Source organism: Pipistrellus kuhlii, unplaced genomic scaffold (genome assembly GCF_014108245.1).
Source record: "Pipistrellus kuhlii isolate mPipKuh1 unplaced genomic scaffold, mPipKuh1.p scaffold_m20_p_1, whole genome shotgun sequence".
Classification (NCBI taxonomy): Eukaryota; Metazoa; Chordata; class Mammalia; order Chiroptera; family Vespertilionidae; genus Pipistrellus; species Pipistrellus kuhlii.
In genome coordinates, this window is record NW_023425404.1 from 21,985,565 (window position 1) to 22,010,053 (window position 24,489).

The 24,489-nt window shown below is 37.5% G+C and overlaps 1 protein-coding gene across 4 annotated transcripts in view; it reads right to left on the reverse strand.

Annotated features, from left to right (window-relative positions):
* Positions 1 to 5,596: 5,596 nt before the first annotated feature.
* The window catches only part of SLC38A6 (solute carrier family 38 member 6), a 61,734-nt gene continuing 42,841 nt past the window's right edge, over positions 5,597 to 24,489 (reverse strand). For all 4 annotated transcript variants that reach the window (XM_045579989.1, XM_045579987.1, XM_036434799.2 and 1 more), the window contains 10 exons: positions 19,648 to 19,730; positions 19,122 to 19,180; positions 15,565 to 15,630; positions 15,266 to 15,319; positions 13,397 to 13,476; positions 12,964 to 13,064; positions 7,948 to 8,072; positions 6,648 to 6,792; positions 6,447 to 6,541; positions 5,597 to 6,263 (listed from right to left, as the gene is read on the reverse strand). In XM_045579989.1, the coding sequence (XP_045435945.1) occupies positions 6,180 to 6,263; positions 6,447 to 6,541; positions 6,648 to 6,792; positions 7,948 to 8,072; positions 12,964 to 13,064; positions 13,397 to 13,476; positions 15,266 to 15,319; positions 15,565 to 15,630; positions 19,122 to 19,180; positions 19,648 to 19,730 (892 nt within the window). In that variant the 3' untranslated portion in view covers positions 5,597 to 6,179. The remainder of the gene's footprint in view (positions 6,264 to 6,446; positions 6,542 to 6,647; positions 6,793 to 7,947; positions 8,073 to 12,963; positions 13,065 to 13,396; positions 13,477 to 15,265; positions 15,320 to 15,564; positions 15,631 to 19,121; positions 19,181 to 19,647; positions 19,731 to 24,489) is intronic.

The window sequence follows — 24,489 nt, forward strand, 5'->3', positions numbered from 1 at the left end:
AGGCAGTTGGGAGTGAGAACAGGCCGGCAGGGGAGGGCCATTGGGAGAGAGATCAGGCCAGAAGATCAGGCCTGCAGGGGGCAAGATCAGGCCTATAGGGGAGGGCAGATAGGGGTGATCAGGCAGGTAGGCAGACAGAGGCAGTTAGGGGCAATTAGGCAGGCAGGCAGAGGCAGTTAGGGGATATCAGGCAGGCAGGCAGAGGCAATCAGGGATGATCAGGCAGGCAGGCAGGTGAGAGTTAGGAGCCAGAGGTCCCAGATTGTGAGAGGGATGTCCCTGATTGGAGAAGGTGTAGGCCAGGCTGAGGGACCACCCCCCTCCTGTGCATGAATTTTGTGGAACAGGCCACTAGTGTACATATAACTAACAACAGTATTATACACTTAAAAGTTTAAGAGGGCAGATTTCCTATTAGGTACTTTTCACCAGAATTCAAAAATAACTTATCTATATCTTTAAATATATTTATTAGTATAGCTTCTCAGAGAAAAGAAGTCTAAGTGCAGAGGATTTATGTAGTATGCTAACATTCATGTGTGTGTGTGTGTGTGTGTGTGTGTGTGTGTTTATTCTGTAGAACTCTACAGTTAGCTAGGCTTAGAATATATTTGCAAAGATACAGAAAGTTGCAAGAGTGGTTGCTTCCAGAGAGGAAACTAGGTGCTTGGGGCAGAAGTGGGAGAGAAGCAATTCTGTAAATTTTGAATTTGTACCACATGTTTATTAACTATTAAAAATGAAATGCAAAAGCAATTTATGAAGAAACAGAAAATATATTACAAGGTACTAATGGCATGTACCAAAAGAACCAGGTAGATCTTAAGGGGTAAGGTGGAGTGGAGAATGAAGCGTTTATTTTACAAGGTGGTATTTGAGCTGGTTCCTGGAGATTGGGAAGTGTGTGGCAAGGCTGAAGAAAGCAGTGAGGACATTGTGGGTGTGTATGTGGAACTTGGAATGGGGAAAGGAGGATAGTGGAAGTAAAAATGTTGAAACATGATAATCAAAGGCAAATCAAGTACCAAACAGTGAAACAACTTCAGTGTATTGTAGAATGTAGGTAAGGAAAGGATAAAATACAATTTAGTAGATGAGACAGGAGAATGTGGAATGTGGAATTAAGTTGTTATGTGATGTGACATAAAATTAACAAAAGACCAAACCTTCAAAGAAGTAGAGAGCCACCTGAGACTCTTGAGCAGGAAAGTCATCCTATGAAAGCAGGATTCCAAGTGGACAGCAACAGGCAAAATGGACTGGCAGACAGACACCTGTGAGAAGGCTGATGTAGCAACCCAGTGGTTGCCCATTACAGACATCTGGAAGCTTTAAAAAAAATGTATCAGTGCCTAGGCCCCATCCCATATTAGAATGTCTTTTAATCCATCTGTTTTTTTTCCTGGCAACTCAATTTCTCTTTGCACCTATTTACTTTGTGCTATAGGTGAATGAACCTCCTGTCCAACTGGCTGTCCATCAGCCAAGATGAGTCTCCCTGCACCTCATACTTGCTCACCATAACTGACAGGCTGGCAAACTAGGACAGTGGATCATGATGATAGTAAAACATTTATCACATTGTTTGGGAAGGGCGAGAGACAGAAAGAATTCTGACTGCAATGAGGAAAACACTCACACAATATCTTTAGTCATCCTTTATCAAAACTTTGTTTTCCTATATTTCCTACTTCATACAGAAAGACTATCGAAGTATTACGACAGGAAGGAAAAAAAAAGTTAAATTTTGTGTTTAAATTAGAAAAACAAATCTCAGTGCTACAGAAGGTTCTGAGACGTTCTAAGACCAAAAATTTTAACACCTAAAATTTAGGCAGAGTAATTTGCAGGAAACAAACTGTTTTCAATTGGGCTAATTCTAACACAGCCCAACACAGATTTAAATGAACTGGTTGGGCCTCTGTGTTACTAGCATCTACTTTCCATTTCTATGTGCTGTACTGGCAATGTCAACATGAGAGGCAGCCCAAATGGAAATACTGTCCACACCCACCTACCCACAGAGTATCTAGTAACTTGATCCTGCAAATACACGGGCAGAGATGACACAAGAAAAATCTGTTTACCTTAAAAAGATCTTCCAAATTCATTGACATCTCATAAAATGCTCATACAGCCTTATTCCTAGCCTCTGAAACTAATTATTTCAGGATCAATTGGCTAGAAAACTTCCATCAATGGGGGGAATGCACATTTCAAATATACATGACTACCACAAAGAACACACTGACACACGCCTCTCCCACTGATCTTTGCTCTCTTCAACCACATCCCATACCCCCAAATGGGGAAGAAAACAGTCGTTAAAGATGGATACTTTATGTTAGGAAAAGGCAGAACTTGAGAGTTGCGAAGATGATAAAGCGAGGATTATTTCATAACTCATTTAAAGGCACGTGTAAAGTATACCCGAAAATGGATGGTTCCTTTCTGCTTTTCCACTGGTGAATTACTAGCGGAACTTTAATACAAATGGTGCCAGGGTAGGAAGAAAGGCTAGAGTACAGGAACAAATAAAGGCAGGTAGGAATTTGCAGATAACAGAGAATCTATGGTACTTTCAAGACTTCAATTCTATACCTAAATTGTGCTGAATTTCAGATTCTGGTTTTAGGTGAAAAAGAAAAAAAAACAACAACAAAGATTTCCAGACCTTGGGTGTTTAAAGGGCCTTCACACAGTAAATCAACCCACTGCTGTCTTGTTTTCTCCGCAGCCAGACTGAAATAATACAGCACCAGCAGAGGTGTGAATTACCCCCATTCATCTTAATGGAGTGTTAACTTCAAAGGCTTGTTTTAACCATTTAAATGCTAAGCTCATGAGTAAACATTCCGTTCAAAAAAGTACAATTTAAACATTCACCCTCAACATATGAAAGTAATTTTATATTCTCAGCACTTCGTCTTTTAATTTGGCAAACAAGTCTCCAAGTGTTGGAGAAGTATATATTTTGTGCTTAACTTCGTTTTATTTTAAATAGTTATTACCTAATAAATTATGAACATTAAGCCCATAACGAGAAGGCCTATATTTCGCAGGAAAAACGCTGAGGAGTACTTGAAGGTTCTGGGTAATGCTGGTGAAGGGGGCACTGCTCTTACCAGCCCTCTTAGCTTCTTCCAAACTCAGAGGGAAAGCTGTGACTCTACCCAGGCAGCTAGATAAGGCAGCATATTAATGTAAAATAAAAACAAACATCTCCACAAATCATTTCTCTTGATATTAACTGAGTTTTGTGCAGAGTGTTCAATAGGTTACTTGTCCCTTTGCCAAACCTCCCATGATCCTATCCCATGAGCGGGTGACAAATGTAATAATTGATGCCCAGCTGTCATCGCACTTAACATTTGCCCCAGGGGGCATCCTTGCATCTGTTGCAGATTTGGGGTTATTTTGGTATTACTGCAGTTAGATTTATTTAAGCAGCTGAACCCCTATTTGTATGTGAATCTATAATTTCATAAACAGAAAAAGAGGGTACAAGAGTGAGCTCACCAGGTTGATAGAATCTGGCTGACCCGAAGCCACATGGAAGGCCATGCCAGGGGGTGCCCCTGGGACCAGGCTAAGTGCCCAGTTTCAGGAAGGCATCAGTAGGAGTGCAGCTGGGGTAGAACTGTGGGAAAGCACTACAGACATGGGGCCGGCTCCCCTGGGAGTGAAGGAAAGAGCGGGATTCTAAACATACTAGTTGTGCAAGATGGGAGATGAAGAAATTCCATGTCCCTGACTGAAAGCAAATTTATTTTATTGCTCCAGATAAAGGGGTGGAAGAAAGGGGATAAATAGCTAATCTATGCAGAAAGCCTGTTTCAAACTGTACCTAATTTATACAAGGTCACTTAATCCTCTCAGCACAACCCTGTATAATTGGTATTAACTCCATCTAATACCTATGTGAAAGTGGAGGCTTAGAGAGGTTAAGTAGTTTCCCTAAACTCACTGAGATTTGAATCTAAGTCTTTCTAACCCCCAAACTTGGACTTTTTCCATTACACCATGCTAATCTCAGATTTGCCAAAGAAGTATCTTAACTCAAAAGAAAAGCTCAGTTGTCAAATTTTCAGCCAATTTCCTAAGAGGGAAGTAAGAGGCACCTGCAAAAGTGTGGATTTCCATACATGTAAATTGGCACTTTGCATGTAATTCCCTACTTTACATGTGCACGGGGATGGGATTACATTTTCACTGATACACCCTGGCTTCGGTAGGCTGCTAAGGGGTCCTTTACATAGAATACTCACAGGCAGGAGAGACCCAATTTCTGGTTTCCAACCAGAAACAAGCCACATCACTGGGAAGATTGGAATAATTTATAACCTCCAAACAAAGTATGACATAAAGCACCAATATCTGTCATATTGCCAAGTAGAAAGTCACATGTTTTAGTGACAAACAAGAAAGCTCAGAGAACTTTCAAGTCCACAGCCAATCATCACAGTTCTATCTTCTAATGCACAACAGAGAAAAATCACAAAAGTTTCTCGGAGAGGATTTGGAGTCAGGGCAAAATACCAAATGGAATAATCCCACAGTTTTGATATTAGTGATGGACGGTGACATTAGCCCACAAGCTAAGATTCAATTTTGTATGTAAACTTACATTGATTTCTTTAAAAAATAAACAAAAGATTGACTTAATATATTTAATAACATTAAACACTTCTGCTCCGTGAAATACACTGTTAAAGAGGATGAAAAAAGGAACATACTGGGAGAAAATCTTTGCAAAACACATGTCTGATAAAGAACAGGTATACAAATGCTTAAAACTCAACAATGAGAAAACAACCTAATTTAAAAAACAGGCATAAGATCTGCACCTTACCAAAGAAAATACACAAATGACAAATAAACACATGAAAAGAGGATCAACATCGTATGTCATTAGGGAAATACAAATTAAAACAACAGAGAAACAACTACACACCCATTAGGATCGAAAAAATACAAAATACTGCCAACACCAAGCGAGAATGTAGAATTACAGGAATTCTCAATTCATTGCTGGTGGGAATGAAAAATGTTACAGCCACTTTGGAAGGCAGTTTGGCAGTTGTTTGCAGGACTAAACATATTCTTACCACACGATGTGGCAATTATGTCCTTTGGTATTAAGTCAAATAAGCTGAAAACTTATGTCCACACAAAAATCTGCACAGTTTTATTCAAAACTGCCAACATTTGGAAGCAACCAAGAGGTCCTTCAACAGGTGAACAGAAAACAAAACTGCGGTTGTTCATCCAGACAATGGTGTATATAAATGAGCTACCAAGCCATGACAAGACAAGTAGGAAACTTTATTGCATATTGCTCAGTGAAAGAAGCCAGTCTGCCGAAACTGGTTTGGCTCAACGGTAGAGCGTCGGTCTGCAGACTGAAAGGTCCCAGGTTCGATTCCGGTCAAGGGCATGTACATTGGTTGTGGGCACATCCCCGGTGGGGGGTGTGCAAGAGGCAGCTGGTCAATGTTTCTCTCTCATCCATGTTTCTAGCTCTCTATCTCTCTCCCTTCCTCTCTGTAAAAAAATCAATAAAATATATTTATTAAAAAAAAAAGAAGCCAGTCTGAAAGGTTGGATACCATTTAATTGCAACTATATGACATGCTAGAAAAGGCTCAGAGTTTTTAGGAAGATAGTAAAGTAATTAGTGATTGCCAATGCTTACATCAAGAGTGCACCCCAATGTAAACTATGGACTTAAGTTAATAATAATATTTGGCTCAACAAGTATAATAAATATACCACACTAATTCAAGATGTTAATAATATGGGAAACTATGGATGTTTTGGGGGTGAAGCCACATATGGGACTCTTCTTTCTGCTCAATATTTCTGTGAAAATTAAAACTACCCTAAAAAATTAAGTCTATTTATCAAAAAAAAAAAAAAAAAGCATCAGACCCACAAAGTGACAAAGAAAAGACTGACCTAATACATTTAAGAGTATTCTGAGTTTGTTTCTTATTTTGATTAAAACTGCTATGAGCTCACTTTTCCTTGCCCACTTCCATGCTGTTTCACTTTTCTGTTAAGAATGCTTACAAAAATGTTAACCCATATACAGCATTCATCCAAGGTGCCTTCCAGAATTGCCCCTTTTTGCATATGGAGGTAAAGAATTCTTCACAAGAAATGGGAAAAGTTATCTTTCATTTATTATTAATCCAATTAAAAACGATGAGGGCAAAAGTAAAAGTCCCAATCAAAATTCCAAAGATGAGAAAAGCAAAGGCCTGTGGAAATAAGAAAAAAGATAATAACAATTAGGGTATTTTTTAAAAAAATCTCCACCCTTCCCAATAATGTATGGAATAGCTCAAAATACATTATTTTTTATGTAGATAAAATAATTAGAAAATGACAAATCATTTCTTAAAATAGGATTCTTAAAAGAAACAAAACAAAAACCAACCTACCGCAAGCTTTTTCCATGAGAGGAAATCCTCTCTGCTAAGTTTCAGGTAAAAAAGTCCTGGGAACACAAAAATCAAACACGTGGATGTGCTGGAACCTTTAGGCGGGAGGAAAAGAGAGGATGACTGCCAGATTCAGATGTTCGGCTGGGTAACAAGTTTACCCATTTTATTATGTGGATCTTTTTGAAATATAAAACTTACCAACTACACCAAATATAGTCTTAATGTCAGGGACAAATATTGCCAGTAAGACAATGATAATATTGAGTGCTAGCGTGATCAAAAAATGGCGAACCCATGAGAATGGAAAATTGGAGAAAAACATCATCATTAAAGCTTTCCTTGCCTGTATAACATAAAGAGAAACAAATTTAAGCAAGGAGAAAGTGTGAAAGCCAAAATACTCGCTTGTACAGTACCGTAATCATGATATTCCTGTCCCCAACACCATTTAGTTTACAAAAGTATAACATAAACCATTATCGTGTTTATTATTCACAAACTAAGAAATACATATTTCTGTGTAATCTTCATAAAAATCATTTTGCTTTAATTCTTAAAAAATTTCCACATACAATTTCTTTAAGTTGCACAATTTTCAAAAGTATCAACAATAAACCCTGTGTGATGAAATCTCGAAGAATCATTGTCATTAATTTCAACAAAAGAACAAAAGGTTTAAAACGAGGAAAGAAATCATGCCATGTGGAAGAAACACCATTTACTATTTTATTTTATATTATCTGTTTCACAGCATGTAAATATGAAAACTAATTCATGACACTTCCCACTGTTCAGGCAGGCAGCAGGCGGTCACGTCCACAAATGTTTACACAGCCCCTGCTGCACTCCTGGCCCTGCAGACTGCACAGGGAGGGGGCAAGACTCCTGAAGGCCCAGCTCTTAAGGAACTCACTGTTTAGGAATTCAGACTTCCATGCAGAAGCATTTATATCCAAAGCCTTTTATCCATTTTCTCAGAAATTCTTAAGATTCTTAAGTACGGCAACTAAATGCAGAATGAAAATCTGTTCTGCCCTTAAACTATAATTCTAGAGCAAATAAAGTAGTTTGACATAGATTAAACTAGAATGTCTACATAAAGATAAATTTACAATAAACCAGAAGGAGCTTATTTTTGCTGACTTGACTTTTTCCTCTTCATGCATTCTTTTGGGGAGAAAAACAGAATACAGAATTAAAAAGGAAAAACACACACACCAAAACCTTAGACGAACTATAGTCTCTAAATTGGAAACAATGCTGTGGGAAAGCATAAATCTAAACTAAATCTCAAAAGGCACAAATTAGCTTAGGGGCTCACTGTTATTTTTGTGCATTCATGGGTTATACGCAAGAATGAGGTCTTTGATCAATTACTTAACAAATGAGCAAGATATACAAGACTAGATGTGATTCAAACATTCTAGTCTGCAAAGAATTAGTGTTGCCACATTAGGGAGCTGCTACACCAAGCAACAAAACCTTTAAGAGTACTTACAGGGAAGTGGATTAGAGGGACTGTCAAAAGCACAGCAAACAGTACACATAACTTCATAGTCCTGATAACAACATCATGAGGCAAGTATTTATTATAATCTTGGAGTATATCAGACGCCACTTTGTCTGTAAATTTTAAAAAATAACAATAAGAATTACAATAAAAACTACCAAAATGTCAATAACATCAAAATTGTTTTCCTTTGCACAAAGGAATCTTAACAGATTTTAGATTCCTACTCCCCAACCCATCTCTGGCCTTTTTCTCTCCTAGGAAACACAGAGACATTAGCTAAATATCTTCTTGAAGCCCACAGCCTCTTCTTTTAATGACACTACAAATCAGCACAGGCAGAACTTAAATTATGACAATAAAATATATGTAAAAATATCTTGTTAGAACGTTCCCATTGTCTGAAAGTTTTTATGTTGTTTGCTTTGTAAAGTGCTTTCACATGAATTTGATCCGTGCGATAACAATATAAGATTGGTAGCTCATTGGGGCAGAGCTGGCACAGCTGTACACTTTTTTTTTTTTTTTGATACCAAAACCAATACCTTTTCCTTGACATTGCAATTTTTCTAGAGTCTCATTGAGTTCCACACATCTTACCAGCTTCCTCGACATCTCATCTGTAGATAATCTTTCATAAAAGTTTTAGGGAACTGGCTTACTTAGCCAGCCAGTGTGGTAGTCAGTGACAGAATTTGTACATGCTAACCATGTCTTGCTCCATGGTGTTCTTCCACTCCCACGTTTTCCGCACCTCAAGACAGACAAGGTGTATCCAAGTGAGGTATTCAGAACATTGCATATCACTGCCTTGTAGGGAAAGATTGATTTGTACTTATGAAAGAATAGTGCTTTTTAATTTGAGGGTATGTTTTGGAAAGGTGCTTTGGAAGAAATAAGAGACAAATCAAACATACCTCCATTTTCAAGAATATTAAAATTTAAAGGACAGATACGGTGAATACACATACATATATGATAGCGTCTAAGCACAGATACATACATAAGTGACAGAAGAAGGTCCAAACAAACAGCTATGGTGATCCTGAATAGAGAACGATAACTATGGCCTTGGAATGAGCAATTCAGAAACCAGGGAAGGCTTGGGGAGAGTCACCATGATATACTGGGGGGCAGGATGGTGGAGGGGGGCTTGAAATCTGGAACCACACAGACTAATGTTCAAGTCCCACTACTTAATAGCAAATTAACTTTTATAACTTGGTTCTTACATCTATAAAATGGAGACAATGATACGTTCACCTGTAGCGTTACAGCATTAAATGAGTTAATGCATGTGTGTGGGGAAGAGATCCTCGGAGCAAGGACCAGCAGAGCAGAAGTCCTGAGAAAGCAGAGGGAATAGGCAGCTGAGAAACTGAGATTCCAGAGGAGCACAGCGGCTGACCTGGAGGGGGCCGCAGCACAAGAGCAGAGGGTGGTAAGGCTGGAAACACATTTAAGACTCAACAGAGGAATTCTTTGTTGAAGGTTTGGGCTCACTCTGGTAGAACACAGAGATGCCATGACTTACTACGAAAAATAGTGAATTCTGATCTAAACTAAGAAGGAGGACAGATTGGGAGGAAAAGAGACCCGAAACAGGGATAACGGAAGGCAACAGTCATAATCACTGAGAGGGAATGAAGACTGGACTAGACTAGTGATAATGGAAAGGGGAGACGAACCAATTGTCTAACTTATCAAAGCTGTACTTTATGTAGGGTGGAACTATGGACTAAAGAGGAGATTAAAGTTAAATTCTATTCCCAAATCTGTGAGATACTTGTGAGTTTTGGAGAAATATGGCAAACTGCCCCCCGCTTTCTGAATCATAAAAAAAGAGCTATTAACACTTATTGCTTAACAACCTCATAGACTTTTTACATGATCTGGTTATTATGCAACATTTGGGCACTGGCCTGGCCTACCAAAGAGACACTTTCCCCCCTCAACTTAAAATGCCTTAACACCTGCAGTCAGAGCCAATGTTAGTCATCTAGGAACATACATATAGGTCTTTTTAATCTGACAAAATTTAAATATTAACTAGGCCTGGGAAGCACTGTGACAAGACCCCAAGCAGCTCCAGGAGCCTGAAGAACTACCGTATTTCCCCGAAAATAAGACATTCTCTGAAAATAAGACCTTGTGCATGGAAAGATAAGACATCCCCGGAAAATAAGACCCAGTGCAACTTTGGGAGAAAAAATTAATATAAAGCACTGTCTTATTTTCAGGGAAACAGGGTAGATTTATTATATATTCAAAATAGCGGTTAATGTTCACTTTCTACTTTCTGAGGACGAAACCCTTTCTTCTGAGCCAGTCAGTTCTGTGTTCTTAGCTGAGCCTTACCATATGTAAGGAATAAAGCATGACACGCTTCTCTGGATACAGGCAAATCTCTACAAATCTCAGTAAGGATGGGTGGTGTATGCTACTGAAGTCAGGAGGCTGTCCTGTTTAATGCAAATTGTCAAACTGGTATGAAGTTTCTAAAGATCACTACAGAGCAGCAGAAAGACCACGGATCAGTATTCAGGAGGCCTGCCACTAATCACTAATCGTGTGACAGGTCACCTCTTTGGGCTTTATTTATTTTTATTGATGTCTTTTTACAGAGAGGAAGGGAAAGGGATAGAGTTAGAAACATTGATAAGAGAGAAACATCGATCAGCTGCCTCCTGCTCATCTCCTACTGGGGATGTACCCACAACCAAGGTACATGCCCTTGACCTGAATCAAACCTGGGACCTTCCAGTCTACAGGCTAATACTCTATCCACTGAGCCAAACTGGTTAGGGCACCTCTTTGGGCTTTAGATGCTCATCTATAAAATGAGTTGAAGCCTTAACTTTCAATAAGCCCTTTTGATTAAGGCCTCAGACTCTATTAGCAATTTATTTCCATAAGACTGAAGGCTATTGTTGTTAGAAATATACAAGATTTCCCCTGGTTATGATTAAAAACCCCCAAACAAAACAATGACTAGCAAATCATATTTGAATCTTCCTCTGTCAATCCATCCTTCCTTCCTTCCTTCCATCCATCCATCACCTACTTATATACCTACCTACCTACATACCATGTTATTTTTCTTAAATGTGAATTTCTCCATAATATAAAATGTGGATACTCTGAAGAATCTGCATTGGTGGAGAAGGATTAAGTCCAAGACAACATAACAGTGTTACTTGATAATCAGGAAAACCCCTATGTATTGTAGTAAACATTACACTTACATGATGATCATACAGCTCCTAAGCATCTCATGGTAATTTATGTAACTTCTTCTCAAGCTATCCTAGAGATGTGTAGGCCATCTCCAAGATAATACTCACAACATATACTGAAAAGCTACCATATTTACATTTAATGTCATTAAAGACAATAAGAAGTACCATGTTGAAAAACAGAGCCCTGTAATCATGCAATAATTACACTAGTAATGATAACAACACACCATGAGCAGCAGCTTCTCTTTGTAGAAGACTGCTATATGCCAGACATGGTACTAAGCACTCTTTGCAATTATCCCTTGTAACAGATTAGGAGATAAGATACTCTAAGATGAAGTACCCTGCTCAAGGTCACATACCTACTTAGAGCAGAGCAGTCATTTGAACCATATTTGTTCAATTTAGAAATCCATACTCTTTCCACTGGGCTTAGGAAAGGAAGCTATGCAAGTAAATGTTGTCCAAAAACTTATCAGATGTGGACAAACTCTGAGAGATAAGCAAAAGCCCATTACAAGTCCTCATGGATGGCTAAAACCTGAAGCATGCACACAAGGCTATCAACTGTGAAATCAGAGTCATAACAGCTAACTATCACCAAAGTAATAACAGCCACTTACTTGGAGAGTTGTTATAAAAGCATTCATAAACTGACAAGTGTACTGAAGTGTCTGACAAACTGGGTGTAATTTGTCATAATGTGATTGTTTGCAAATTAAACAAGCATACTTGCAAATTAGAGAGCTTATAATTTTTAAAATCTTATTCTAGACTTTTAAGTTTTACTTTTCCTTGAGGTTCTTATTAGAAGAGAAAAAAAAACAGGCAATTTTTCAAAAATAAACATAAGAAACATTTAATGTTAATTTATGAATTTAAAAAAATCCTTTTTAAAAATTATGAATGTCTTGAATCATATGAATTGAGGCTGAAGGCAGAAATGTCTGACATGTAAGCATACAACTATAGTTCAGTGTAAAACCCTTCCCTTTCTCAATTGGTTCTTCTGCAGTTAAAATGGCTGATTCTTCCAAACTTCTGAACTAAAGCCTAATGTATTGAAAATAAGATTCTAAAATATTTTTAAAATAAATCAGTATTGCCAAAACCAGTTTGGCTTGGTGGATAGAGTGTCGGCCTGCAGACTAAAAGGTCCCAGGTTTGATTCTGATCAAGGGCATATACCTCGGTTGTGGGCACATCCCCAGTAGTGGGCTGTGCAAGAGGCAGCTGATCGATGTTTCTCTCCCATTGATGTTTCTAACTCTCTATTCCTATCTCTTCCTCTCTGTAAAAAAAAAAAAAAAAAAAAAAAAAAATCAATAAAATGTTTAAAAATAAAATAAAATAAATCAGTATTGTACATTTTTTTCTTGTAGAAAGATATTAATCCCGAGGTTTTATTCAGGTGTTTCCTTAACATTCACAAAGGAGATGTTATTCAACCTGAAAGAAAGTCAATTCTTTAGGGCCCCCGTAGAGCCACTACAGTATTGCAGTGAATCCTGGGACTCATTAGTTTACTAATGAAAGGCAGAAACCAAGTTCAGAGTCAAGTGTGAGATCAAACAGAGCAGCGGCCACCAACCTTTAGGACCTCATGGACACCAGTGGTCCACAGGCCACCGGCTGGCGACCACTGCTCCAAAGGCTCCTTTAGACCAGGGGTCACCCACCTTTTGGATTTCACAGACCACTGGTTGGCAACCACTGAATGAGAGAACAATCTATTTTTTCATCTACAATTAAATGATATACTTACCATAAAAAGTGAGGTACCCAAAGAGCGCTGATACAAAATAAACAAGGAAACTTAAAGCAATTGCGGTATTGCTTACATCCTGCATTCTTTTCTTTGAAGGGCTAAAAGACAAAAATGGCAAAAGTAGAATCAGGGAAATTATTTATATCTATAGAAACATATCTCCCAAGCTAAACAAAAGGGTTCCTTAATCATTCAAGACCTAGTTCATTAATTGCTGATTTAAAATTACTGCACAAAGATTATGCTTCCAGGAAGCATCCTCAATTTAAACAGAACTAACTCTCGGTTGTTCCATTTTGTTTTAAACTAACACTTAGAATCCAGTGATGGGAGGAAAGAATTCATAAAGGAGAATTTTATTCAACCTGAAAGGCCTAGAAGTAAAAGGTCATATTTAATACATTTAAAATAATCCAGGATTCTATGGTACCTTTGAAGTTCAGAGTAAATGGGCAATATTGAGGTATGGCAGAGAAATGAAAAAGCCACGGTTGGTATCGCATAAGCACTCTGAAAAGAAAAAAAAAGACAAAATTACTAAATGCTACTCTGTTGAAACCACTACTTCGTTTAACAATGAGCTTAGTTCTTTAAAAAAAATCAATTTGGTTACATTCACTTCATTTTTCATAAACTGTCTCTATAAAATAAGATTGTGTTGTTTTTGTTTTGTTTTGTTTTGTTTTGTTTTAGAGAGACACAACCATGATCATCAGCGAATCTTTCCTCTGGTAGATGGAATGCCTGTACTAGCCAGATATTCCTTGGCTGGCTTCTATACCATGTTACTTTTACTACAACTGCTGTTGCTCGTATATTATTTGGGTGAAATAAAAATAACTTATGTGGAATAAATAATATTTAGGTTAAGATTCAAAATAACATTCTAGAAATAATTTAATTCTAATGTATACTTTAGAAAATTTAAATACAACTTACTTCTATAAGCAGAAATAATCGTTAATGCTTTTGAATCTGCTTTTATCAACTCAATCAAAGGTAATATCACTGATTTAATCTAATGGAATATTACAAATATTAATCACATATTAGCATCTTTGCCTATGTTCTCTTTCAATGGGAATGAACATGATTTATTCTAGACAGGCAAGTTTTTGGAGATCCAATGGAATACATGAACTAACTTTTTTTTTTTAAAGTTAGAATATGTAAGAGCCAGAGGTCATTACAAAGCAAACAAAAGTTACCAACTAAATGAAAATACTGACTCTACTCTAAAATAATTTTCCCCTGACTAACTTCAGGCTCTTCAGCAAAAGAAGTTCCAGATGACTGAAGACCTATCTTGGGACATAATGCCTCCTCAAATATTTGAAGGGAATTGAGAGGAAGGAAAGCTGTAGTGTTTCCTGAGACTGGATTACGGGAATGGGACTTTAATTCACAAATTCTCTTTCATATATTGCTCAATTTCCTGGCTTGTCAATTACCCTACCTAGATCTTTAAGGCACACGGAGGCCTTTTCCACATACGATGTGGTAACCCCCCTTGGGGGGCCAGAGGGACATATGTTGTGTAAAAATTGCGGATAAAATGGAAAGTTCTGCATGGAGGAGTAGTGGCACTGAAATAGTACACTGACAGAGTTGTACCTGAGTGGAGGGATTCTAGCATCTGGAACCTGCATTTCAGCAGAATCTAAAAGTGTAGACAAAAAAAAACCTTAAAGCCACAGGAAGATTAAGCTCTTCCAGAATGCTAGAGGTCACCCGGTCTCCCCTGTAGATGCCAAGGGCTCTTGCAGGCACTGTCAGTATCTGAGGGCTCTCCGGGAATGCAAAGGGACCCGGTTTTCCAGTCTCCACTGAAGGCATCATAAATCTGAACTGTGGAATGTCTGCCAGAAGACATACTGGCAGTGCTCAATTGCTGGTCCAATGATGAGGCTGTTTAGCTGCAGACCAAGGTTCTACTCACAAGGGAGGAGGTTTTTATATAATTGGCTATTTAGCTTTACAAGTCCAGAGGGCAACAGGAAGTCTGTATCCACAGAGGACCTTATTGGCCAGACCAGACATTTAGTAAATCTGTTCTTTTAGGCAGTTGCCCATTTAAAACAGGCTCCATTTAAAGGCATGCCAAAAAAAGGTGGCTGTTTCATAATGGGCCACCCTGTGTTAAATAATATTATTCTTCTGGTAGGCAACCCTATACTTAGCACTTTCATGAAAATTAATTAGTTACAGGTACAAAGACCTAAGAGACCCTGTTACACAAATCTCTTAAAACTTGAAATGTGAAAAATCAACCAAAAGTATCTGTTAATAACTTACACACCTCTTTGGAGAAATGAAAGAGCTTTGGTTTACAATCATCTGTAGCATTTGAAATCTGTTTAAGAGGATTGAGGGGAAAAAGAGAAACCAATAGTCATTAAAAGTCAGAAAGCATCAACAAACATGATGACTTTATTATAACTAGGCTTTCAAATAAAAACACTTCAAAATAAAGTTCCAAAATGCAAACTAGTCATTACTTTTCCATTTATTAGAAAAAATATATATTAGCCTGATTTTTTTTTTCTTTTTAGCTTAAAATAAAAAGGAAGAAACTGAAAAGAAAATATAAAGTATTACCTGGAAATGCTGCTCTATAGAATTTAATGTCAGAGGACAAAGGATAGACCACTTTTTAATTACTGTCTGTAAGAAGAAGAAGAATCAACAAACCAGATTATTTCTTCTAAACTTCATGAAAAGAAGTTATTTCAAATAGGACGGCATTATTTCAATTAACCTAACACCATGCCAAACCATATGCTAGCTAACAGATTCTTTGACTGTATAACTTTCCCTATGGTGGGGTGAGGTTGGACGCTGCCTATCTGGTTAGTGGAAATCTCCCCCATTAAAGACTGAGAGTACTCTCAAGTCAACTTCCAAAATTCCAACAGCATCAAGGCATTAAAAAAAATGTGCAACTTAAAATGGGAACACAATGTTTTAGTGACAATGGTACAAGAATATGGTTATTTGTGGACCTGGCATCAGAGGCAGATGGAGAAATAGTAACAGCTGTTTTGGAAATGGCCACAGGCAGAAGTGAGTAAAGACCTTATGCAAAGGGTGAGCTTGGAGATTTCTGATATAGAAGTACTATCCCTTCTTGCTTTTTTCAAACTTATGTTACTTTCAGTGAAAGTAGAAAAAAAACTGGCTAAGAATAAAAGCACATAGCTAGGGAATTCTAGTTGTTAAAAATAAAAAATTTAAAAAATAAAAAAATCCAGAGGGATGTCAATTCCCAGAAATAATCCATAAAAATGTTTCATAATTTTATTTATTTTCTTTTTTTCTTCTTCAGGATTTTACTCTTAATTGTGGCCATCCTGTTCCTAGACCTAAGGTTGTGGTTGTGTCAACATTGCCATTGTTGCCCTTGTTTCGGGGCACATAATTACTCTGTAAATATTTGCTCTAGGCTGAAACCCAGCATACAAAGGGGAAGGGAGAATAAAGGAAGCGTTTGTCCTTTGCAGGAGACCAATAAGTAAATACTGCTCCTATTCCTATTCCTATTTGGTATTTATCTAGCTTTGGATTTAAACTAATTCAGCCAAGATTTTATATAGCGATAAAACAAATCTAAGGAAAACATATACCTTTAGGATTAAGTTAATGAGTAAACTAAAGAATGACTCTTAATTAAAACCCTCCCCAAGAGGGCAAGAGGGGGACAATTATAAGGATAAACTAGGAAAATTGCTTTGACATTTCTAGATATGTTTTCCATATGTAATGAAAATAAATGGTCAACTTACCATGAGAGAAGAAAAAAAATCAAAAGCAATAATCTCACCATCTTTTTATTGGTATGTTCAAAAAAAAGAAAGAGAGAAACTGAAACTGGTTTGGCTCAGTGGATAGAGCGTCGGCCTGCGGACTGAAAGGTCCCAGGTTCGATTCCAGTCAAGGGCCTGTACCTTGGTTGTGAGCACAACCCCTATAGAGGGTGTGCAAGAGGCAGCTGATCGATGATTCTCTCATCAATGTTTCTATCTCTCTATCCTCTCTCTTCCACTCTGTAAAAAAAATAATCAATAAAATATATTTTTTTAAAATTAAAAAAAAAGGGGGGGGGGTAAGAATGGGTGGGGCAGAAGCTAGTCTCTTCAGCCCTGCTCCAGTGGTGGTGGTGGCAGCAACAACCATTTACGGTGCATTTGTTGTGTACCAGGCACTGCAATAAATTGGTGTGTGAGCCACCTCATTTATTTTATCAGCTGCTATCATGAGGCTTGCAATTCAAAATATTGAATGCAATGATCCAAAATGCAATATCATCATTTTTTTCATGAATTAGAAAATATCATTAGCAACCTGATTTTATATTAATATAAAATTAGTTACTAGAGCTAATCTCTCAACAGAGATCCCTCCTAACCCCAGGCCCGCACACTGGGCTGAGGTTGTCAGAAGTGATATCTTATGCACCGGAAGTACGGGCAGGAATGGGGCAATACCCAACAGCCAAGAGTGACAGGCAGTCCTTACTCAGGGTGAAGATAGATCATGGTCAGAAGATAATTCCAGGAGTTAGAAAGACAGGGGAAAGATGACTAAGTATGTAAAAGTCTTTCCATTGCACAGAAGGCCTTCTTTCACTCTTCTCCCAGTCTTCCCCATCTTTCAATGTTCAGCTTATTTATTTCCTTCCACATCCTTCTTTACTCTAGCTCTCAGTGATCTTTAACTCTTGCAATTCTTACTCTGAAGCAAATAAGTCCATACTTATGTATTGCCTATATTGTTCTCTATCTACTTGTTTTCTAATAGATTTATCTTATCTCATCTACACAACTGACTGACCCTTAGAGCTGTGTCCAGGTTAAACTCCCACATGCCTAACAGCACTCAGTAGAAGGAAAGCATCTGACTAAAATCCATTCAAATAGTTCACTATTTTGATTGATTGTTTCCCTCTTCATTGTGGGGTCTAAAGAGTGTATGTTCATGGATGCTAACTGAACTTATATGGCAATCATTTTACAATATATTGAATATATAAGTCAAGACATTATGCTGGATAACTTAAACTTACTATATCTTATTATAACTGAAAGAAAAAGTCTAAAAGAAAGTGTATGTTCGATTCACTTACTTGTAAGATATAAATCATACAATTCGAGGGGGAAGACAACGTTGATAAGTTCAACAAATGATTAAATGTAAACACTGTTAAGCATTTTTAGTTTTAAGAGCATTCATTAAAGTATAACTGTTTCTGTACACAGAAGCTAGCGTCACTTCCACTCTTTAAAATAATCTGAAATTGTTTTATCTTTGTATCCCAGAAGATCACGTTAGACTAAGTTAAATGCATCTTAGATTGTTTTGACAGCACAGAAATCTGGCTATGTAATATAAATAACTTAACTACTGATGTATTATCTTGCTCTTTTGGGTGGCATTTTTCTTTTATTCATTTCTCATTATTAAGGGAGAGTTTCATGAAGCTTATGATTTTAAAAGTTTAATCAAATCATTTAAACATGTGTCTTTTTAAAAGATTATTTTATAAATAGTAAGTTTACATCTGATATTTTTCCTGCTAATTTTTAAATATAAGAAAAAAAGTATTACACATGTGAAAAAAACATTTCTTTGCAGTAGTATTTTTATGAGACCTTAACTATGCTGAATAAACCAGACCAGATACAATTCAGACACCCCAGTTCTTACTAGATTGCAATAGTTAAGGCCTGTGTCTTTAATGGAACAAAGTTTCATAATTAAGATAATATCAAACTATTTTACAGATATGAACCAGCCTGATCCTCATAATTGAGTACCCCTGACACACATACACACACACACAATACTGTTCAGAAATAAAGTGATCATACAACCTACACAAAAAATTACACTCCATCTAAGGTTTTAACAGAATGGTGTGCTCTCCTTTCTAATTAACCACAAGTGATACTGAACTTGAAATGCTGGTCCAGCCAAGCCTCTTCAATATAGATAAAATGGAGGAAATAATTTTGTGAAACAGAAGTCCTTTGGGTAACACACTGAAATAAAGTGGGATACCTCCCCAAAACAAAACAGAGTTAAAAGAAAAAAAGGCATTAAGACAATGAGTTCCATTTTAGTGAGGAGATAAGCAACATGCTATATTTTAAACTTACCACAAGAGCAAAGAATGCCATAAAGAAAAATGATAAACTACTTGTGTAGCCAAGAAAGCCTGTAAAATAACAGTAAAATAAAAAAACAATTTATAAGGAAAATAATCCTAATGTACAGCTAAAGCTATACATCTTGGGCATGTTTTCTATTACAGGGCTTGGTATCTGGGGCTTAGGGCTGAGAATAACAACATTCCAACTATCTGTCACAGATCATTTATGTAGCTCTGTACGGCAGAATTGGAACTGGCTTACCACTAATGGTACACTGTAAGGGAAGGCTGCTCTTTAATGTTCCGCTGTAAAGATTTTATTTTAGTGGGGCAGACAAAATACTACTGCAAAACAAGTAATAGGTTAACTAGACAGGGCTGAACAACCTACAGTAAGTCCAAGTTCAAAACTATGCGCAACCACCACCCTTCTGCTAAAAATGTGGTACTGTGAACTTCCAAAGCTCCTTAATATTATCTTCTTTCTTTTTTCTTAACTTTAAAAAATAATGTTCTCTTCAACAAAGACTTACCTATTTTAGGAAGAAGAGCAAGAGGAAACACAATGATAACACAAATGATTATTAGTAGTGTGTGTTCATGAAGATACCAAGACCTATTATAAAAAAAATAGTTCTATTTTAGGCGCAGGATCCACTGTTTATGTTCACACACACACACAAACACACACACATACACACATTTACAAAAAGCCTACTTCCTTTTGTTAAAATATGTTCTTGTGGGATCCTAGTTATTAATGAATTTACATTTAAAAAATGTATCAAAATATGAGATGCCATTTAAGTAACAAATTAGCAAATAATTTTTAAAAAATAAGATAGGCAATGCTGGGGAGGAGTAATGAGTGCACAAAACTGGTAAAAATAATAATAAATATTGGAAGCAAACATCTAACACCATGACAATTTAAAAATAAATTATGGAACTATGGGATAATCATAAATAGATATTTCATAGATATAATAATATTGTATAATGAATATTCAGTAAACATAATAAATATTTACAGCATGATTATAATTTTGAGGAAGAATACAGATTCATTAAAAATGGAGAGGAATTGCAATAAATCAATAGCAATTATCTCTAGGCGGTAGAATAATAGGTAATTTTTCTTCTTTATAGTTTATATTTTTCAGGAAAGGACATATATTACCAGAAAAAAAGTATTAAAATTTTCATATTAAGTCATTAGAATGTTGAATTAGAAAAGGCAGGTTAAAAAGTATGATGGTGTATGTAATTATTTTAAAAAATGGATGTACATTTTTTTTTAAATCAGAAGGATATATTTAAAACACAAAAAGTAGATATTTCTGTGTGGCAACAATATAAGCACTTTTATTTTCTCCTTGTTTGCATATATATTATTTTAATTTTTCAATATATTGATAAAATATCTGTATAGAAGTTTTAAAAAGTTAGAACGAATTTCCCAAGACTTTTATTTTAAACTATTATATTTTATTTTATACTAGACTTTTATTTTATACTTTTATTTTATTTTATTATGTAAAGGACAAACAATTCATGAAATAAGTACACCTAGTAAATACACATGAAGAAAAATCCAATGCAATTAAAGAAATAATTAGGCTGTTGAAATTAAACTAGTAAATTTATTATTTACTTTTTTAAAATGTATTTTTATTGATTTCAGGAAGGAAAGGGGGGACAGAGAAAGAGAGAGAGAGACAGAGAAACATCAATAAAGAGAGAAAATCATTGATTGGCTGTCTCCTGCATGCCCCACACTGGGAATGAACCCACCACGCGGGCATGTGGCCTGGCCAGGAATCTAACCGTGACCTCCTGGTTCATAGGTGAATGCTCTACCACTGAGCCAGCTGGGCAGTAAAATTATTTTAAACATAATATTTGAGGATGTAGCATAAGTGATGCTTCATATGTTGCTAGAGACTTTGTCAATCTAGTACTAGATAGTACTATCTCTTGGAAAAACATTGATAATATGTAGGAAAAACATTGATAAAATGTAGCAAATGTGGTAATTTAAAAAATTATCTGAAATATAAAGAATTCTATGTACATGCAGCAATAAATACATTATTAAAAAGCTGAGGGAAATCCTATATATATCCAGCAATAGAAAAATATGGATTACAGCATACTTTATTAGGATATTAAGCAGCTTTTAAAAAAAGACAATTTAGTAGCTCAGCTGATGTGACTGCTCAATGGTTGGGCATCGACAATCAGGAGGTCACAGTACAATTCTCACTCACAAAAAATAACTCAAAATAGATTAATGACTTAAGTGTAAGATCTGAAACCATAAAACTTCTAGAAGAAAACATAGAGAAGACAGCTCTTTGATGTCTTAGCAACAATTTTTTGGATATGACACCAGAAGCACAAGCAACAAAAGCAAAATTAAGTGTGAGTTCATCAAACTAAAAACCTTCATAGCAGAAGAAACAACAAAATGAAGAGCAATCTACAGAATGGAAGAAAATATTTGCAAACCACATATCTGACAAGGAGTTAATATCCAAAATATATAAAGAACTCATTCAATTTAATAGCAAAAAAATAAAAATTAAAAAACAATCTGACTTAAATATGGGCAGAAAAAAAAATTAACGTTTTTTCAAAGAAGACATACCAATAGCCAATGAGTATATGAAAAGATGTTCAACATCACGAACCAGGAAAATAAGAATCAAAACACATAAGATAACACTTCACATCTTTTAGAATAGGAATCAACAAAAAGACAAGAGGTAAGTGTTGGCCAGGATGTAGAGAAAAGGGACCCTTGTGTACTGTTGGTGGGAATGTAAATTGGTTCAGCCTCTGTGGAAAATAATATGGAGGCTCCTAAAAAAACTAAAAATTGAACTACCATATGATCCAGCAATCCCACTTCTGGGCATATATCCAAAGGAAATGAAAACAGGATATCGAAAAGATATCTGTACTTCCATGTTATTGCAGCTTTATTCACAATAGCCAAGATACTAGTATGGAAACAGCCTAAGTGTCGTCAATGGATGATGGATAAAGAGAAGATGTGATATATATATAATAAAATATTATTGAGCCAGGAGAAAGGAAATCTTATTATTTGTTACAAAATGGATGGACCTTAGGGGCATTATACTAAGACTAGAGGCCCAGTGCATGAAATTCGTGCATGGCGGGGGTGGGGTGTCCTTCAGCCCAGTCTGCACCTTCTCCAATCTGGGACCTCTCAATATCCTACCAGGATGGGGCCTAAACAAGCAGTTGGACATCCGTCTCACAATCCAGGACTGCTGGCTCCCAACTGCTCGCCTGCCTGCCTTTCTAATTGCCCCTAATCACTTCTGCCTGCCAGCCTGATTACCCCCTTAACCACTCCCCTATCAGCCTGATTGATACCTAATTGCTCCCCTGCCAACCTGGTCACCCCTAACAACCCTCCCCTGAAGGCTTGATCGCCCCCAACTGCCCTCCCTTGGAGGTCTAGTCCCTCCCAATTACCCTCCCCTGCTGGCCATCTTGTGATGGCCATCTTGTGTCCACATGGAGGCAGCCATCTTGTGTGTTGGAATGATGGTCAATTTGCATATTATTCTTTTATTAGATAAGATTAGATAGGATAGAGGCCTGGTGCACAGGTGGGGCTGGCTTGTTTGCCCTAAAGGGTGTTCAGATCAGGGTGGAGGTTCCCTTGGAGTGTGGGACAGCCTGGGAGAGGGGCCTGTGGTGGTTTGCAAGCTGGCCACGCCCCCCAGTGACCCAAGTGGAGGTCCTGGTATCTGGGATTTATTTATCTTCTATAATTGAAACTTTTTGGCCTTAAGTGGAGGCCAAGGCAGGCCAGGGCAGGCGAAAAGCTTGGCTTCCTCCATTGCCAGGGAAACCCAAGCCTCCTGCTCTCTCCGTGGTCGAGCCATCTTGGTTGGGTTAATTTGCATACTTGTTCCTGATTGGATGGTGGGCGTGGGTTGTGGATATAGCAGAGATATGGTCAATTTGCATATTACTCTTTTATTAGATAGTATGAGTAAGAAAGAAAAAGACAAATATTGTATATCACTTATATGTGGAATCTAAGATATCCTAACTGATAGAAACAGAGAAGAATGGTGATTTCTAGAAGTCGGGGGTTAAGAGAACCAAGAAGGTGTTGGTAAAGGGTACAAACTTGCAGTTAGAGATGACTAAGTGTTGGCCAGTCTGAGGTCTAATGCACAACACTTTGATTACAGTTAATAGTACTGCATTTATGTACTTGAAAGCTGCTAAGAGACTAACTCTTAAATGCTCTCACCACAAAACAGAATGACAATTATATGACATGACAGAAGCGTTAAATAACACCACTGTGGTAATCATATCCTATAAAATAAAAGGGTAATATGCAAATATACTGAACAGCAGAACAAGTGAACAACCAAACCAATATGCTAATGATATGCTAAGGCTGCTCAACCACTCGCTATGATGTGCACTGACCACCTGGGAACAGTTAACTGGTCAACTAGTCGCTATGATGTGCACTGACCACCAGCTTCTCAGGAGCCATACACTATGACCAGTAGGTTAGCTTGCTCCTAGGGTCCGGCCAATCGGGACTGAGTGAGATGGGCCGGACATGCCGTGGTTCCCTCCCACAGTCCCTCCCCAGCCCGATCATGCACCAGTGGGGTCCCTCAGCCTGGCTTGCACCCTCTTGTAATCCAGGACCCCTCAGGGGATGTTGGAGAGCCAGTTTCACCCCAATCCCGCAGGCCACTCCACTTGAGAGGGCGCCAGATGTATGCAGGGCTCATGCTGGTGAGCGCTGCTGTGGCAACATGAGCCTTTCCCGATCGGGACTGATTGGGCACAAGCCCACGGCAGGCACAGTGGCAGGCACAGTGGGGCGGGGACGAGTGGGAGCATCAGCAGGAGCTGCACGTGGTGTTGGACTGCAGGCCACCCAGAGGAACCCCACATGTGCACGAATTCGTGCACTGGGCCTCTAGTTGCAATAAATAATTCTATCAAAACAATACACTATATGCTTTAAACTTACTCAGTGTTATATGTCAATTATATCTCAATTAAGAAAGAATGAATAAAAGAAAGAAAATAGGAGAAAAGGTGTTCCTCTGCATGTTTTCAACCCCTGGACTTAACGTGGACTTCATGATTCATTCACTGTGTCTCTTTTTACACTCTGATTTATAAGGAAGTCCTCTCGATGTATTTTTAATGGGTACTGTTGGGTGCTGACAATTTCCTCTTTAACAGGACTGGAAAAGGAGCAATAGCAGAAATAGCACTGTGAAGCCTGGCCAGTGTGGCTCTGTGGTTGACTGTCGACCTATGAACCAGTAGGTCCCAGTTTGATTCCCAGG